Source organism: Melospiza georgiana, chromosome 3 (genome assembly GCF_028018845.1).
Source record: "Melospiza georgiana isolate bMelGeo1 chromosome 3, bMelGeo1.pri, whole genome shotgun sequence".
Lineage (NCBI taxonomy): Eukaryota > Metazoa > Chordata > Aves > Passeriformes > Passerellidae > Melospiza > Melospiza georgiana.
This window is the reverse complement of record NC_080432.1, coordinates 97,643,452-97,657,635: the sequence shown is the minus strand read 5'-3', so window position 1 is coordinate 97,657,635 and position 14,184 is coordinate 97,643,452. Positions and strand designations below refer to the sequence as shown.

Below are 14,184 nucleotides of genomic sequence, written 5' to 3'. Positions count from 1 at the left end.
CCTAGGTGTTCTGGCTCGTCTTGTAGGTTTGGACACACACTAATGATAACTGTGATTATCACTGGAGTATAACAATATGTACAACAGTAGAACTTGCAGTTCTGCTGTCAAGGCCTGTTTTGCTGGAGGAAAAAAATCCCTTTGAACACCTTTGAAGGTCATGCTGTGAAAGACTAACTGCTTTATAGTGTGGTTTATGGAGCTTGGCCAAAGCACTTGAAGCGCTGTTGGTCATATATCGGCATTGTTGCATTTCAAATGGAGTTACTCAGTAAATCTTCATTTGCTAGGAAATTTTCTGATCCTTTCATCTGAAGCTGTTTCAGTGTTGCTTTGTTGACTCTTGTTTTAGGAGGAAAAAAGCATTTCTGGCAATTTGGTAGCTGGGCACGTCTTTAAAGAAAATGCTGTTAATCAAATAAGCACAATTGCAAGGCAGCAGCAACTAATTCTGAAAAATCTCAAGCTAGAATTCTCAAATTGAATAGCAGCTAGATCTGGCAGTGTGCATGCTCTGCATTTGTGAGGAAACAGGATGCAGATTCTACATACATCTATAAAGCCCCTAAATCTTAAAAGGTATAGGAAGTAGACCAGAATTTTGAGCTGAGGCATGGTGCAAACAGCTGATGAACCATCCCAGATTAACAGTGACACTCCATACCAGCTTGGTACCTGTATGGTACATGTCAAGTCTATGCTAGTAGGTATTTCTATCTCCTGACAGCTCTCAAGTTCCAGACTTACAGGCAACCATCCCACAGAAAGAAGGTTTTATGGATGGGTGCATCAGTATCAAAACACGAGAGGCAGAAAACCTATTCCGCAAATGGCACCACACAATTTACATCAACATAGTTAATCAGTTCCTAAAGTGTAGCAGGTAAGGGGCTTTGCCAGTGCAGTCTGATGGGAGCAGCCCAGGCCAGGCTCAACCCCAGCCAGCCAACTACCCACTGTGATCACAGCTCAGCACTCCCGCTGCCGCCCTGGCCCTGGCCAGTTTACTCACACAGACATTTTCCACCACCACATATGCAGGACACCTGCAAGGAGGAGATTGTTTAAAGGACTAACCATGGGCTTAGAGAGCAGCAATGGCTTTAATCTGTGTGCTTTTACAGACTCATCATATGGCTTCAAGTCAGGCAAACGCTTTTCAAATTATTTTCTTCCTAGCTACAGATACTAATCTGCCTTCTTAAAAGGACTATTATTATATGAAGTATTATTACTATGAAGCTATGTAAAGCAATCTAAAAATACTGTTATCAGCTCCATGGCATACTCATTGCAATACAGACTAGCTCATGCAGAACCCTCAATTACAGCTGCACCTTTCAAATGACTGATATTCACCTGCAAATGCATTTTACAAAAACCAATTTGTCTATATGCAGCTAGAAAATTAAATAGGACAGAAGAGAGAGGAGCAGTGAAGTTTAAGCACTGAACCACAGTTCAGGAAACCCTTCCCAATATTCAGACCTCTCTCAAAGAAGCAGTAAGCAATTTTAGCCCTCAGATTGTCACCATAAATAATGAACTGTAAATTTCCATTGGGAAAGAATCTGTCTCCAGGTGTGCACAGGTATCCTGTGCTCATATGATTTGATGTTTTTCAGAACCATGTATTAAAGAGATGTGGTATACAGCCAGGAGCAAAAAGGCAGGCTTTCCTAGCAACCAAGGAATTCTCAGTAAATCCTCCTGTTTGTTTATTCTAGCACAGGTACACTCGAAAAGGCTATTGCTGAGCCTGATAAATATAAGTCTCCATATTTACACAAAATCATGGGATTATGTATGTATCCTTTAGGGCAGATTAATTAGAAAGAATTGCCTGTTAGCAACTGAAAATTTATTTCCTCTCTTAAAGCTTTGGCTGTGCAATACTCATTTTCAAAATTAATGCTTCTCATTTTTATGCAGCATGCATGCTGACCAAGTGCTGATTCTTACTTCACACAGCATAGTAGAAATTCTACTGCTTAGACACTATTTGGGTCCATTGATACAGTAATCAAACCTTATAATAAATGACTGCATAATTTTCAGAAACTGCATTTGCTGGTGTTTAAACTGTAGAAGTATAAAACTAAAAAAAAAATCATCTTTGTCATCCTAACCACATACCCTATTTTCTCTTGCATAAGTACATTAATATATATATTATTCATTAACACGTGACCCAAATTCTAACCTTCTAGTTAAAATGACAACCCAAGATGTTCTTCTGAAGTTAATTTTTACCATATTTTTTATTCAACATTTTTCTCAATTTATACTTTGAACATAAATACACAAGTTTTATGGCTCATGTTACAAAAGACACTACTATGTGTTAGAAAACATATATAGAATATATTGTAGTGGTTACATTTGCTCCCCTTTTTCCTATTATTTTCATAACTTCTGTTAATCTAGAAAAGCAGTATCAGAAAGCAAAATCCAACCTCTGAGCAGCACAGTCTACAACAGCTATAAGGACTCAGCTGTAAGAGAAACTTTGGTTCCTGCCTGTTTTTATAGTAAGGTAATACCAGAAAGTTGCATGTCAAAAAGGAACATTGCCCCTTGCGCTCTGTTAGTTACTAAAATCAAGTTTATGACAATATGTACTTTTATAGACAGACATACAGCTTCTCTTTTGCTTTACACCTTAGAAAGATAAATAGATAGGTATTTTCAAAATAGGGGAATTGAATGGGGGACCCATTATTTTCTTACAGAAGTCACTGGCAAAACTCCAACGTACTTTCAGAAGAGCAGATTTGTACTTTGTTCTATTAATAGAACTGAAGAAAATTATATTTCTACTGACAGGATAAATGTCTCTTTACAACTCTCAAGATACTCTAAAGGATCCTGTAATGCATGGATTTCCAGTTGAGTGTGTGGTGGACTCTACTTACTGCTCCTGGTGATCAAGATCCATCTAGATGTGGTTCTCCAGTCCTGAAGGCAGGGATGTGGAATACCATGCCCAAGGAGCATGTGAAGTAAAGCCTGTGGTCCTTTTGCTGCAGCGTAGCCAAGGGATACTAGATTATTTATGCTTTATAAACAGAAGAATCTCTTAACTTGCTTTTCAGCATACATACATTAAATTGTACAATGTAGTACTTCCACACAGTGGGCAAAGAGCAGCTCCCAGGGCCATAGCTATGGAAGAGTATAGAAAATGAAACTGGCCTTGATCTCTCAAGCCAGGGGAGCCTAAGCAGTAGGTCAGGGAGGAGAAGAAGAAAAGTTTGGGAAAATGTTGCCAGCTGCCTGGCTTAGAGGCACTCTGCTTTTTTCCTTTTTTTTTAACCCTACCAGGACTCAAGCCAACACTAAGCCTATGCCAACACTGACAATACCCAACTGAAGTTGCAAGACACATAGCAAAAGACATGGAAGAAAAGCACAAAACAGTAATGAAGATCCTAAGTCTACAATCCCATCTATAACAAGTATCCTTTGTGACTCCTTGAAATCCATGCTATTATGGCTGAATGGAGGATGTGGGCAAAGCCTCTGAAATCAGGATGCATACCTGATTGTGAAATGCTTATTTTGGTGCCACTTTGCAGGCAAAGACTGTCTTCACCAGCATTCCCTCTGTCCCCCTCACCGGTGTCAGGCATCAGGGAAGACCTGATGTTAGTCCAGTGCTCTGTCAAACTTGCTCAGCCAGTTTTGGGGTCACCTTGATAGAGGTTTGCCTTTTAAAGCAGAAAAGACTGAAAATTTTACACATACACAGATCTGTTGCAAAATTAAGAAAATAAATTTCAGCATTATTTTAAAAACCCCAACCCTACTACTATATCCAACAAAAATACCTCAGTCTCCAGTACTGTTTGCCTTGAAATGGCACATGCTGGGAAACACTGCCCTTATGGTTGAGAGTGATTTAAAACAGGCAGATTGAAACAAAACATAGTGGAATCAAGGATTTGAATTAGAAGTGGCAAAAACAATTTCAGGGCAAATCACCCTCTTACTGGGATAACAATGGTACCGAAGTAGCCAGAAGTTTTATTCGATTCTATCAACGATACATCTGACCAATGTTCTACTTCAGATGGCATTTTACTGAAATGATGGACAGTATTAGAGTTCTTCACAAAACTGAAACTTAATCATTCTTATTTCTCTGTATTTCAGTCTACTGATGAGGAAAAAGAATGTTCCCAGCAACTCTATTCAATAAGTTACCTGCATTAAACAGATTTTGACTGAAGGATGTGTCTCGTCACCATTTCTGGCAATGTCTTTATGAGCTGAAGCCTTTGTCTTGTATTTCACATGTGCAGAGATCAGTGCAACAGGCAATTTCAGTACAAATCCCAAATTCAAAGTTTCTTTTGGAAATACATCAATTAACAAATAAAACGTTGATCAGGTCCCTACTTAGAATTCATCCTTTTAACAGTACCAAAGTGACAACTTGCCCATCTGAGGGAATGAAGCTGTGCACCCCACTTTCCCAGTTCCCATTTACAGGCCTGTGCTTTGCTGAGACAGGGAGAAAAGACTCAGGTATGACCATATCTCTGCTGTTGCTGTTGCACTGTGACAGTATTTGATAGATGCTTGCCTGGGGACACAGCACAACTCAGCTAATTTAGGACTTGTAGTGATTACCTATAGATAGTACTTCCTACAGATATTCCTATATTAGTATATGTATCTTCCCAATAAATGACTTAATTAATAACTTCATTATTAATTTACTGGATGTGCATGCCTCCTTAAAAAGGTTACAATCCATTTTTAGCTTTGATATTGAGTTGCAGAGGGAAGATGTTAGCAGCACTACAATGCACAGCTGTCCTGGATCTGTATTTTCTATTTGCCCAAAGCCATTGTATCCTTGCAACTTTCTACATAACAAAACCAAGTTGCATACACATCACACCTACCAAGAAAATTAATGTGCTTTTTGTACTGCAACATTTCTAATAACACTGAGCATTAGAAATTAGTATTAAAAAAAATCTATGTTCTATGTTGAAATAAACAAATACTGATTAATTAATTTAGCCAGCTTTGTTCCAACCAAACTCTGGTATGTGGAATGAAGTTTTAGACTATTATAATTCTTGCCAAATTAGTACTAGCTCACATTAGACTACTTATTATTTTAAAATATTTGTTAATTTATTTAAATCTACTCTTCCATGCAATATGTCACTTTGGAAAAAGTAGGAACAACTGATTTATGCAGGCAGAAACCAGCGTGGGACATGGCATGTCTTCCTTGCCTTCCCTAAGTGCTATAGAACATAATTAAGATATTTATAAATGTGAGTATAAATAAGGTAAGAGATTCTAAAACCATTTTAAAGTCCCTAACATTCCTTTTTTTTCTGAGTATCAAAGACAGCACCAATAGCTAAACATTTTCCAATACTCTGCCACTGCAGAATGTTCTAAGCATGTGAAGACTGTCTTGCACCCTTGATCCTGTGATCCAAGCCTAGTGAAATTGCTCCCAGGTATATAAAGCCTATCTGCTTGGGTTCTAAGCTGGCATTAGCCACAGAAGGATATCACATTTTTTTTAATAGTAAAAACAATCCTGGATTTAGTTCAGTTAGATATTTAATAGTGGGATTTGCCAGACCATCACTGAAGACACTAGTTCATCTTGTCGTTGCTGCTTCGTCTTCTTGTTCACTCTTCTGTGTCCTTGGCCACCAGAAATTACTAATACTGAACTTGCTTTCATTTTCTTAGATTTCTGTCTTTTACTTTTAAAGGAGATATTTTGATCTTTCAGAAGCTCATAAATGTTACTGTCCTCTGGTCTGTGTTCTAGGGAACCTGATCCATGAGACAAAGTCAGGGATCCAGAGGATGATGACAAGTCACTTCTCTGTGCAATGGAGCCTGCAGAATCCCCCAGCCAAACTGCAGTGTCCTGGGTGTTACTGAGGGAAGAGCCCGGCCGTTCGCTGTGCACAGCGTTCTTTTGGTCATCGTCCCTAGGTTCTGAGCCAGGAGGGAGGCTGTTTCTCAGTTTGTTTCTGTTCTTTTTGTTTATAGATGTAGCTGTTACAAGAAACTTGACTGGGCTATTGTGTGCATGGTATGACACCATTCCTCTTCCTGGAGCCAAAAGAGAAGACACAATTAAAGAACATTATTTCTCAGACCACAGTGTTCTACCATAATTAGTTCATGAAATTTGCTCAGAATAGCGTTACTCTTAAAGCCCTATTATATGCATCCAGTATACTGCCTTGCGTGGACACTATTTACAGGAAAAAAAAGTACAAAAATAATGTTCTAACACAAGTGTCTTAGGACTAATAAATCAGCTGAAATATGGCATATGAACTTTAGATGATGTACTTTTGTGCTCTGTTCTCACTATGGCATGAGCGCAGAAATACTGCTGACTTTTCAGCTGGAATCAACACAAATGTAACACTATGTTTTCTCCAGTAATCCCCACACATTTTGTGGACCCCAAATTAATCCTGTTCTACCTCTGTACCTCTCCAGAACATTATGAGAACATCTGTTTCATTGCAACAGACCCATCCACACTGTAGAACAGGAACTAAAACTCATCCTTTTGGTTGTCTAGTTACCATTATAGATTCATAGGGAGCTGACTGAACAATCATTTTTTCTTTTTCTTTTTTTTTTCTTAAGTATTTAATCAGTGAGATATTGGTGGTACAAGGAAGATTTACACAGTGAATATATTTAGAATGTATGAAAAAAAATTGCACATGGCCAAATTGAGAAGATGTAACAGCATCAATAGATGTGCCTTTTATGGCAAAAAAAAGAGAGAAAAAAAAATCTATCAATAAGCAACACTATTAAAAAGAGCTAGGCTAGCAAGGGGGAAAGCCCACAAATCTTAAAATCACTACATCCATCCCTAACTCCCAAATGCATTTCACATTTTAAGGAAACATTTCACATTTTAAAGATTCTGCTTTTACAGGAAGTACATTTATATTAAGATGAATTATCGCTATTGGAAACATAATGGGGAAAAGCCACAGTTTTAAAATTCAAAACACAGTTACCAAAGACTATAAAAACAGATCCCTAAATGTAATGTTTCTAGGTCTGTAAAATCTGACAAATTTTGATCCCAGATAAATGCAAGAATATATGACATAAACAAAATAATAAAAACAGAAAATGGAAGAATGAGAGACTTTTTTGATTCTGCAACTATGCATATTCTTGTAATTGTATTTATTTTCACCTAAGATAGGTTCCAGATTTTTACAAAGCATTTATCCTGTGTCACACCAGATTATTGCTGCGTATTTTGCTGAACACAGAGGATTTAATTTTCATTTTGTGAAGTTACATAAGCTTTTTTTTCCCCCTGGAGGAAGCTGCAAACAGCTTGCCTCATAAAATCTGCCAGCTTCCCTCTTCAACACGGAAGCTTGAGCAGAATTCTGAATCCAAAACATTGGGGAAAAGCCCCTATTAAACACACTTTTAAAACCTTGCTTCTAATAGTAGCCTGAACATTTGTATAGTGATACAGCAGCATTTGTGTGTTTGTATTTCAAATGGGGTAATATGAAAGTAACTCAAAAACACATCTCTCCAGAATGCAAAAACCTTCATCACTGTTAAAAAAATGAAATATATACTCTCATATATTCCAAGTTTCCAGTTTGGGGGAAAAGGGAACACAACCAATTTATTCAAAAAGCAGTTAGACAACATGCTCATTTTTAAGTATCTGTGCCTCTAAACCTAATGCATCTATTTTCTCTAAATCTGGAAATAAGACTGTCTGCATTCTCTTCTCATCCCCATGTATTTGGCTGTACTCAGACAGGATTAGTGCCTATCTCTTAAAGAAAAACAGTTGTCCCCTCTCAAACAACTGAGACAAAACTAGACAAGTATCTGGATAATACTGTAAAGCTCAGAAAGAAAAACAAATATAATGTCATCACACAGCTCTAACTTTTATCTAAACCATACATATAATTTGGCAGGTTCACTTAAGAAGAGAAGTGACATCTTCAGTACTTGATCTGTTTGAGCAATTTCACTCACCAGTTACTTTGGGAATCCCCTGCAGGCGTGGCACTGGTAAGGCCACAATGATCCCCAGGTTTGTTCCCACCAGCAGCAAGCCATGGCACACCAGGAGGCTGGTCACAGAGACACGCTGCTGCCCTGCGGGGTGTAGCAAGAGCTCCGTCACTCAACAGTGATCACCTCTGCCTAGATCAAAGCAACTTCAGGCAAACACAACCAGCTGAACCATCTCAATTCAGCAAAGCACTCATTGCAAGGCAAAGACTTTGCTGGATTCTGGAATTACACTTTACATGCACAACAATTTAAATATTATTGAACATCTGAAACATTCTGCCCTAAATCTCTGAACCACAGCATCCAGAGGTAGACATAGATTGTGTCTACAAACATGCTTTTATGAACAGGCCATGTTTTTATATTCCCAATAATAAAACAGAAAAGCATTTCACTTCACAATACTCAGTAACACTCTATACTCATGACTCAAGGCTGCTCATGATTATTTTTTTTCTCCTAATTTTTAATTTGTGAAACTCTATCAGAAGTGCTGCATCTGCCTGTCTAAGTTTGGGTCCCCACATACAAGAATGGCATTTACATATTGGAAGAAGTCCAGACAAGATGAACAGGGGACTGGAGATATTAAAGGAAGTGCTGCCTGCACCTACCTGATGGAAGGATGCACAGAAGACAGACAGACTCTGTCCACATGTGCACAATGATATGATAAGACACAACATGCTCAAATTTAGAACATGGGAAAATTTTATTCTATTCAGGGAAAAGCTGCATCAGCATAAAGGTGGTGAAAAACTGCAATGGGTTGCTGAGAGAGGTAGTGGGATCTCCATCCTATTCAGAAGTATTAAAAATTTGGCTGGACAAGACATTGAACAACCAGGTCTAATCAGGCCTTCTTCATGAAGAATGAACAAGACTGCCTCCAGAGTAAATTCCAATCAAAATTACTCCATGATTCTATGGTTTTCTACAACACTATTTACAGGATTGCTATTTTTTCTAGTGAAAACAAAGTAATTTTTGCTTGCAATGCTGACTAAAAATATCTTTGATTCCATTTAAATGGATTTTCAAAATGTCCATGACAAGCTTCAGAAACGGAAACTATGGTCTGCCCAAACTTTTTCCCAAGATCATGGGGCAGAGCATTTAAATTCTGCTCAAAGCTCAAGGAGTTTCAGGTCCAAAACATCCACATTCTGGCATTTATTATTAACTCTACATGTAAGAGAGCAGTCATTCCATCTTCATCATAGCTCTCAAACTGTGAATCACTTCATCAGTAGCCCTAGAATTTGAATTCCACGTTTGACTTAACTTGAGTGAACCCTCATGTTCAACACTTTGGAGAAGGATCTTAATTATGGTGTTTCACAAATGAATGCATTTTCTGTCCTGTCCCTTGGAGCTGAGCTCATTTACATCCAGGAATATATGAATTACAGACTCACTGGGAAAGCAGGGAAGGAGCAGCTTGACAGTCACCCAAAGCACTTGACTGGAAAACTGGAGGCAGACCACAGTCCAAGTCTTTCCTCACAGAACTTTACAAAACCAAATATTAACCCAGCACAGGTGTGTTTTAAGAAACTCACGTAAGGTCAGATCTGGAATCCAAGGTCTGTCTACCTAAAAGCACATCCTAAACCACCCCAAAGGCACAATGATTAGGTCATCCCAGTCAGGTGTAACAAGGACAAGTCTAAAAGGCTTCACCTACTTGTGCAGAACTTCAGGGACTACTACGCTGAGTTCCATGAACTATACATATTTATGTTGGAGGATGCATCATCCCTCCTCAGCTAAACAGGCAAGGATAGTCTATGTTGTACACAAATTACAAATCTTTTGAATATTTTTTGCCTTTTCAATGGGTTTGTTTTTATTTAGGTTTGGTGTTAGGGTTTCTTTTTGTTTTGGCTTTTTTGAGATATTAATGGGATTAATTTAGTTTCCAAAACAAAGCACAATAAGGCACTCCTTCAGCACAAAAGAAGTTTCAGAATAATGCCCAAACACCTCTGTGTTCTGGAGTTTTCAAAATTCAGTATTTGAATTCTGTGATTTAGAGCTCAGGCTTGCTCAATTTTTTTATGACATGTGAGTCCTTTCCTACCACCTGTACCACAGCAAATGCAAGCTAAGGTACAAGCTTAGCTTAACTTAGAGTTTGTTCTACAAACTACACAAATACTTGAGTACAATTTTTTAACTTTTAATATTATCAAAAGCTCCAAGTGCACTGTTGCCTCTCAATCCCCTGCAGAAGGAAGATGCTCCTATTTTTAGAACTTCAATGCTTTTTAAGCATTTAAAAGATAACATTATATTCATGATTTCATACTCCAAGCCTGAAGCAACTTTTAGACAGTAATTTTCCCCTGGCAAATATATGTTGCTGTTTCCATAGGTAAAACCAACAAATCATCAGCCAGCAACTTAGCATCTTAAACATTGACCACAACCTAAAGCATGAAACAGCTACAGTAGGGTTAAAATAAAAATTGCTTGCTGTGAAATCTTGGAGAAGGAAACATCTGCATCTGAGAAGATACTTTAAATAACATTAAACAAATTTTATATATATATATATATATATATATATATATATACACATATATATGTGTATATATATATATATACATATATATATACATATATATGTATGTATACATTTAAAAAATGCTAACTTAAAATATTAATTTATCTGCTAGCCAAGGTTTGAAATCATATTTATCTTTGTTATTTTCTGACTTTTTGTTTTGATATATTTCAAATTCAGAGGAAAATAGTCAATCCAATTCCCCAGAAAATATTATGCAATAAGCAGACAAATTAACAAGTCAAGAAGGGAAAATGGTAAACATATTACAAAACCAATAAAATACTCATCTTTATATAGCAACTTTAGGTCACACTGTCCCAATGAGGAAAAAGCTGTTAAAACCTGTAAATCAATCTGACCAAGATCTTGACTTTCCAAGAACTGAAGCCAATAATTAAGTGTATGGTCTGCTCTGTGTTCACTTTTCTCAGGTCTCCATTACAACAACCAGAGCTGGATAAATCCTTACAGATCTGAATTCAACTCCAATTAGGTGTGAGGACATTGCTCCATATCCTCTTACATGGCCATGCTGCTCCTACAATGTAAAAAACCATCCCACTGTACAGATCTGCTGGGCTGACCTGAAGTTTTCTCATCTTTTTATCATTTCCCAACAGTAATCATAAAGCAACTGCATCTCATGCTCTGGCACCTGGTAGGGTGGGAAAAAAGCAAGCTGTAAAGCCTCATATTATAGTTGTTTTTTTGTAGAGAGGAAATGATACTCTTTTCCCTTTGCTTTTGCCATCTGTTTGCAGGAAACACTCATGCCATTAGAGGATATGTGGCTATAAACAGAATATGGCAAGTTAAGCAGAAATCATCTCTACGTTAAACAGGTAACCTGCGATCATCTATACGAGCAATGAAGTATCAAGTTCACAGTAATTACAGTACTCTCTTTAAAAGGGCAAATTCTTATAGGGCTGAGGGCAAAAACTTTTTAAGGATGTTCTTTAATAAAATACTGACTGTGACTATGGAAAAACAAGTGGTCTGTTCATGTACAATATGATTTTTTTGATGTGAGCTCTGACAAAGGCTGGTGAAAAACTGACTTTGTTGATTCTTCAGCTACAGATCACAAAATTTAAGCATAAACTTGCTCTACAAATGACATATCTTGCACTAGTGAAGTGTGAGTATTTGTCTTCAAAAGTTAATAGATTTCTCTGCTGCTCAGCATGCCCTCTGTTAAGATAACAGAGCTGTATTTGGGCTCCTTAAAAGCAATCCAGCTGTAGTGTGAATCCACAGTGAACCAGATAGTGAAATAAACAGCTAGCTGGATCTGTAACAATGACTATGCTCTTCCTCTCAACCATTCTCTTCCTTTCTCACATGGCGTTTGATCTTTTGTTACAGAATACAATCTTGTTATACATTATTAAGAAATATTTTTGATGATATTTGAAGTAGAGGTAGTGCAGACCCATCTAGACCAAATGTCTATCCCACAGTCACCTCTGTGATCCTGGTTTCATTTCCAGTCCTGCATTCCTACACACAAACTTTCCACAGCTCCAGAAAGTGAGAGCCCTCCAATCTCCAAAACTCAGAAGTGGACTGCCATACATTTAGAATTACCTCCAGCAGGCAAAGAATCTGCCAGACACAGTCTGTTTTTTGCATTACTAAACTTCTCCAAATCATAAGGAATTGCCTTCTGTGCCATTTCACTCCCCTGTGATTCTGTCCTTCACAAGACAGAGAGCTGTGATATTTAAAACTGTCTTCTCCTAAGAACAAAATTGGGGAAATTTATTGCTATGAGAACTCATTATTAAGGTTATGAGACCCTCCTACTCTGCTTAGTTACTGTGGTTATCTTTTAAGTACTGTAACTCACAGTAATCATTCCTAACAGTGACAGTAATATTTTCTTTTACTTGTACAGTATAACAACAAAAAAATGTCATTAATTTAATGAAGCAATGTTCCTCTTATTTACATTACTTTTAAGTGAAGACATCTCTAGGTAGCCTATTGGGCCAGAATACATCTTGTTACTTCTAAAATCCAGGGAAAAGAAGCCCAGCTTCTTTAAAGTTATACTGAGATCTTGCCCTTTTATATCTTTCTTCTTAAGACTCTTAGCAATATTTTTACACAAATTTCTTCTCTCATTTCAACAACACTTAAATTCTTACTTATCTATTATTTCTGCATATTAAGGAACTTCTATTGAATTTCAGAAAGCTGACAGAGCTGTTTACTTTAAAACTAGATCTCATAAAAATATCTCATGAAGGCAAATACATACATTGCAAATATACAGCTATTTCATCATATTGTAATTCAGTTTCACTTTGTTGGTTTTTCTATCCTTTTTTATCTTAATATATACTATACAGAACTTGATTCTTTACCTCCTTTTAATTCTGAAACTGCTGCTTTATTATGTAAACCTCCTACAACTCTGTCTTTTAGGTTTTGTTGTTGCAGCATTTTTGAGATCATATAAACAAGCCTGAGAGCTGCTGCTAAATAATTGAAATTCAGTTCATTTTTGGAAAGGAGTCTCCTTTGAACATTTGCTATAATAATGTCCTACTCCCAAAATAGCCTTCCATTTTCATTCACTGGTGTGCTTTCTGTGAAGACACTGAGAAAAAAAAGGAATTAAAATGGGTAGGAATGACACCAAGGAGCTATAATTAGCTAAAACTCTTGACAAAAGTAATGGTATGTTATATCAGCAATTTTATTGTCATGGCAATGAACACAAAGCTAAATTTTTGAATATATTTATATGCAGAAAATATGTATAAGGGAGGGGGGTCTTACTTCCCTTTTTCTCCTTGCTATGAACAGCAGAACATACTAAAAGTTAATCCTTTTATAACTGATCTTGATTTAATTGCACAATTCTGATGAATTCAATCAAATAATTTATTTAAAGGCAGATGATTTGCTGCTGTTCAGTGCTGGAGCTATGGTCAAACACCACATGTAAAAAGCACCCTATCTAGAACATGGCAAACAGACAAAATTTATAATGGAGTTTTATTGCAAAGCTAATGCCATCTGAAAGAAAACATGGTAAGAAGAAGACACTGAAAAAGTGAAACATTTTAGATGTAAGATTTATGCCTAACTCCTGTGAGAATATAAATATAATCTCTGTGTGGGAAGAACTGGCTTCAGCTAGAAAAACTAAGCAATAAAGCTGGCACACACATTGCCAATAAAAACTGCAGAAGCTTGATCTATTCCAGTCTACAAACAAGGAGAGACAGAAAGAATGGTTGTCCACTCATGGATACCTCATGCTCAGCCATGCCAGTACCGCTTTTCTGTCTCTCTCCTCCCAGCACAGCCCCAGCTCCCACCTGATGTGCTTGCTGATGCTGAAGCCTTTGTCATCCACTTGCTAAACTGATACAAGTCATTTCAACTGCTTATTGAACAGCTTCTGTCTTAAAACATGTAAAGAGTTTTAATTTTTAAAATTTTATCCGAACAACCACAGGTTAGATTTAAAACTAATCACTTAATTCACCAAGTTAGAGCTTGGGTCAGCA

At 37.2% G+C, this 14,184-nt stretch overlaps 1 protein-coding gene across 3 annotated transcripts in view; it reads right to left on the bottom strand.

Moving 5' to 3' along the window:
- Window positions 1–2,242: 2,242 nt before the first annotated feature.
- The window catches only part of ARHGEF10 (Rho guanine nucleotide exchange factor 10), a 110,979-nt gene continuing 99,037 nt past the window's right edge, over window positions 2,243–14,184 (bottom strand). For all 3 annotated transcript variants that reach the window (XM_058020562.1, XM_058020563.1, XM_058020564.1), the window contains 2 exons: window positions 8,044–8,166; window positions 2,243–6,102 (listed from right to left, as the gene is read on the bottom strand). In XM_058020562.1, coding sequence (XP_057876545.1) covers window positions 5,588–6,102; window positions 8,044–8,166 — 638 coding nt within the window. In that variant the 3' untranslated portion in view covers window positions 2,243–5,587. The remainder of the gene's footprint in view (window positions 6,103–8,043; window positions 8,167–14,184) is intronic.